This window comes from Wasmannia auropunctata, unplaced genomic scaffold (genome assembly GCF_000956235.1).
Source record: "Wasmannia auropunctata unplaced genomic scaffold, wasmannia.A_1.0 LD316733.1, whole genome shotgun sequence".
In the NCBI taxonomy this organism is placed as follows: Eukaryota; Metazoa; Arthropoda; class Insecta; order Hymenoptera; family Formicidae; genus Wasmannia; species Wasmannia auropunctata.
In genome coordinates this window covers 312-4154 of record NW_012046157.1, presented here as the reverse complement: position 1 = coordinate 4154, position 3843 = coordinate 312, and the positions used below count along the sequence as shown (strand labels likewise).

Below are 3843 nucleotides of genomic sequence, written 5' to 3'. Positions count from 1 at the left end.
TAAACTTAGCCATGTAATTAACAGTTTACATAATTAACCTTGTTTACTTACTTGTTTATGTACATCCCTCGGTTCAAAATCGCCGTATCCTTCCCAAAGTAGTTGCCCATTCCTCTCCTCAAAAAATCTTATTTGTATATCTTTTCTTGCGACTTTTTCACACAGCAAAATCATTTTCACGCCACCAGCAACCGTTGCTCTCCAATGGCTCAATTTGCAAATCTCAAGATCTGACATTGTCTCTGAAACAGCGTATACACAAGAAAGAAGTTGGTTCAAAATTGTCTACGAACGTGTAGCAAAATTAACTATGCTATTCGATAGTTTTATATTTTCTATATGAGAGTTGAAAAACTTAATGGACATAAGGTGTAAATAATAAATATCAGTCGTTATGAGATGACAGACCAAAAATCAAGAATACAATTCGTTAAAGACTCAATTCTTTAGTATCGATCTTCTTCTTTTGTATGGCCCTGCATACGGGATAAATGTGGCCACACTATTCCCAGGCTTTCAATTTTCCACATGTATAAAAAGATGACGTATAAAAGGATAATAATAATTCATAAATTTCATTTGAAAATGAAAATCATAAATTTGATTTGAGATATACCGAAATTGGGTAGACGAATCCGAAACACAAGTGCGTAACACGGCGGAAAAAAATTCCTGTTCAAAAAATTTTATAATACTCGGACCGAACCGGAATGTATCCAATCGAATAATCAAATCAGACTTTTCAATGTCGATGTGTTGCAACAGTGCAGATATCTACCAAAAGCTACGATAATGTAATCACATTTTGAATGTACGTTTGTTTGGGTCAATGTGTTTTTTCAGATCTTGTCATTGCTGTTTTACGCAAAGCAATTAACGATACACAATGTTGTTATCAAATGATCTTTATATGTAAAGATTTCAAAAATATAAATTGGTCCGAGAGAGTATCAAAAATTCGAGTATCAAAACGATTTTTCGCAAAGCAGCGTAGCATAAAGAATAGCTTAAAGAAAAGAGATGTAATTCAGTGCAGGGAACACGGTTTCATACTACTAGAAACGCGTCCTGATCGTTATTGTTGAATTCGTCGATATTATAAATACATATAGGAGTTTGTTTGTAATGAGTAGACTTCCAGGTTGTAGGCATCTAAGGTAACGAAGGTACCTGAAAGCTCATCATTAGGATCCATCACAATGAGGTCTTCATCGTCATAGACGTCGTCAAGTGATGTCCGTGGACGCCAGAAAGCTGGCCTAGCTGTACCTACTGGTAACATCTCAAACGGTAGAGGTTCGCTCGTATAACCGTCCGATGGCCTTTTAAGTTGGATGTACATCTGCACCGGCTTGTCCACTTGTTGTGTATGATAGCGAGGCGTTTTGAACTCTATTGCAGTCTACAAAGAACAGTATCGACGCAGACAATACAATGACAAACAAATTCTATTCTTTACTATTGTATTGCAACTGTTACAGTGGCTGCATTCAGCAAAAAAGCAGTTTTGAAATTGTAACGTTATAAGATTTTGAATATGATTGATTCTTTAGTTCCTCGCAGATCTTAATACTGACCAATCAAATTAAAGAATCTTACAAAAGTAGCAAAGCTGCTTCTGTTTGCTTAAACTTAGCCATGTAATTAACAGCTTACACAATTCTTGTTCACTTACTTGTTTATGTACATCCGTCGGATGAAAATCGCCGTATCCCTCCCAAAGTAGTTGCTCATTTCTCTCCTCAAAAAATCTTATTTGTATATCTTCTCTTGCGACTTTTTCACACAGCAAAATTATTTTCATTTCACCAGCAACCGTTGCGCTCGAATGGCTCAATTTACAAATCTCGAGATCTGACATTGTCTCTGAAACAGCGTATGTACGTTGCAAGTAGAAAGGTGTTAGTTCAAAATTGCCTACGTGCAGAAAAATTAACTATGCCATTCAATAGTTTATTTTATAGTTTCTATATATGAACGCTGAAAGTCTTAATAGACATAAGGTGTAATAAATCAGTCGTTATGAGATGACAGGCCAAAAATCAAGAATACAATTCGTTAAAGACTCTTAATCCTTTTAGTATCGATCTTCTTCTTTTGTATAGCCCTGCACACGGGACAAATGTGGCCACACTATTCCCAGGCTTTCAATCTTCCACATGTATAAAAAGATGACGTATAAAAGGATAATAATTAGATCGTAAAATTGATTTAAGAGATGCCGAAACTGGGTAGAGAAATACGAAGTGCGTAACACGGCGGAAGAAATTTCTGTTCAAGAAATTTTATAATACTCGGACCAAAGCAGAACGCATCCAACTGAATCATCAACCAGACTTTTTAATGTTGATGTATTGCAATAGAGTTGATAGCTACCAAAAACTATGATAATATAATCACATTTGAATGTACGTTTTTTGGTCAATGTGTTTTTTCGGAGCTTGTCATTGATGTTTTACGCAAAGCAATTAACGATACGCAATGTTGTTATCAAATGATCGTTATATGTAAAGATTTCAAAAATATAAAGTAATCTGAGGAGTACGAGAGAGTATTGAAAATTCGAATATCGAAACGATTTTTCGCAAAGCGCGTAGCATAAAGAATAGCTTAAAGAAAGAAGATGCAATTCATTGCAATAAAAACGATTTCATAGTACTGGAAATAAACCTATTCATTTCATAAACACATTCTTTCTATTTGTTGCAAAATAACAAGGATCCGGCAAAAGTTCTAATTCTACACATTTCGGTCCATTTTGGACCCATAACTGCTTGCGGCTATGAAAGATTGCAATGGTCAGATATATTAAAAAATGCTTCTAATAACGTTTCACATCTAAATGTACATACGTTCGCTTAGGACAATGGGGCTTTTCTCAGTTGCAACACTTGTTATTGTTGTTTTTTGCAATGCAAATTAATGTACACAATGTTGATGCCACAGATACATTTTATCAATGTGTGACGCTTTATCAAATGAATCGCATTATGAATCGCATTATGAAATTTTTATGCAGAATCCAATAAGATTTATCAACTACTGTATTCTCCTGTATATAATAACATATGCACTGGTCAAAAATTTGGAAATACAGATGCAGATAAACTATATAACTCACAATTATGTGAAACAAACGACAAAACAAAGATAAATTGTGATTTTGATGTTATGAAATAATTATTAAGTCTAAAAAATTATTGTTAAAAATTATATTGTTATAGATTGTATTTGAATAATTTGAAAAATTACAATTGTTAAAAGTGTTTCCACATTTTTGGCTTGCACTGTCTATGCTATATACATTTTTATATAAAATGACATATAGCACGTTACATACTTTTATTATAAATAGGGTCAGACTCGATAGGCTGTAACGGTTTGTTCCCTTCCAAGAAAACTTGAAAACATAATCTCACCGCGTTGAGATCTATTTGATTCAGGTGCCTTATGTGTTCAAAACCAGCTGTAACAATTCAGATTTTCTCATAACTGTGGCTTATTAAGGGAGTAAGACACTTTGACCAGCTTGAAAAATAAAGATTTATTGAGCTTGGATTGCAGGAAAAGTATTCATACGATCAACTTATAATTTGGCACTTTATTAATACATATATTAAACTTGTTATGTTTCAAATTGTACTGGAAAATATTTATTTCTCGAGGAAATACATCAATCAGCGTTAAACGTGCACTTTTAAACGATGTACATGATTCCGCGATTTTGGTTATTTTGAAACAAAAAATCGAAATTTTATAAATTAAAACGTACTCCCTATCGTGTAACCAAGCTTTATTTATTTTTTAAATTGACGGAACTAGACATGTTTAAATTTTTGGCAC

General features: G+C 33.6%; 1 protein-coding gene across 1 annotated transcript; it reads right to left on the bottom strand.

Moving 5' to 3' along the window:
• Positions 1 to 51: 51 nt before the first annotated feature.
• LOC105460723 (embryonic polarity protein dorsal-like) lies at positions 52 to 3460 on the bottom strand (the record flags this gene model as incomplete). Its single annotated transcript, XM_011707222.1, has 4 exons — positions 3341 to 3460; positions 1676 to 1866; positions 1171 to 1402; positions 52 to 242 (listed from the first exon to the last, which is right to left on the bottom strand). Coding segments are annotated over exons 2-4 (609 nt in total), but the record flags the coding sequence as incomplete, so codon positions are not given.
• Positions 3461 to 3843: the final 383 nt, after the last annotated feature.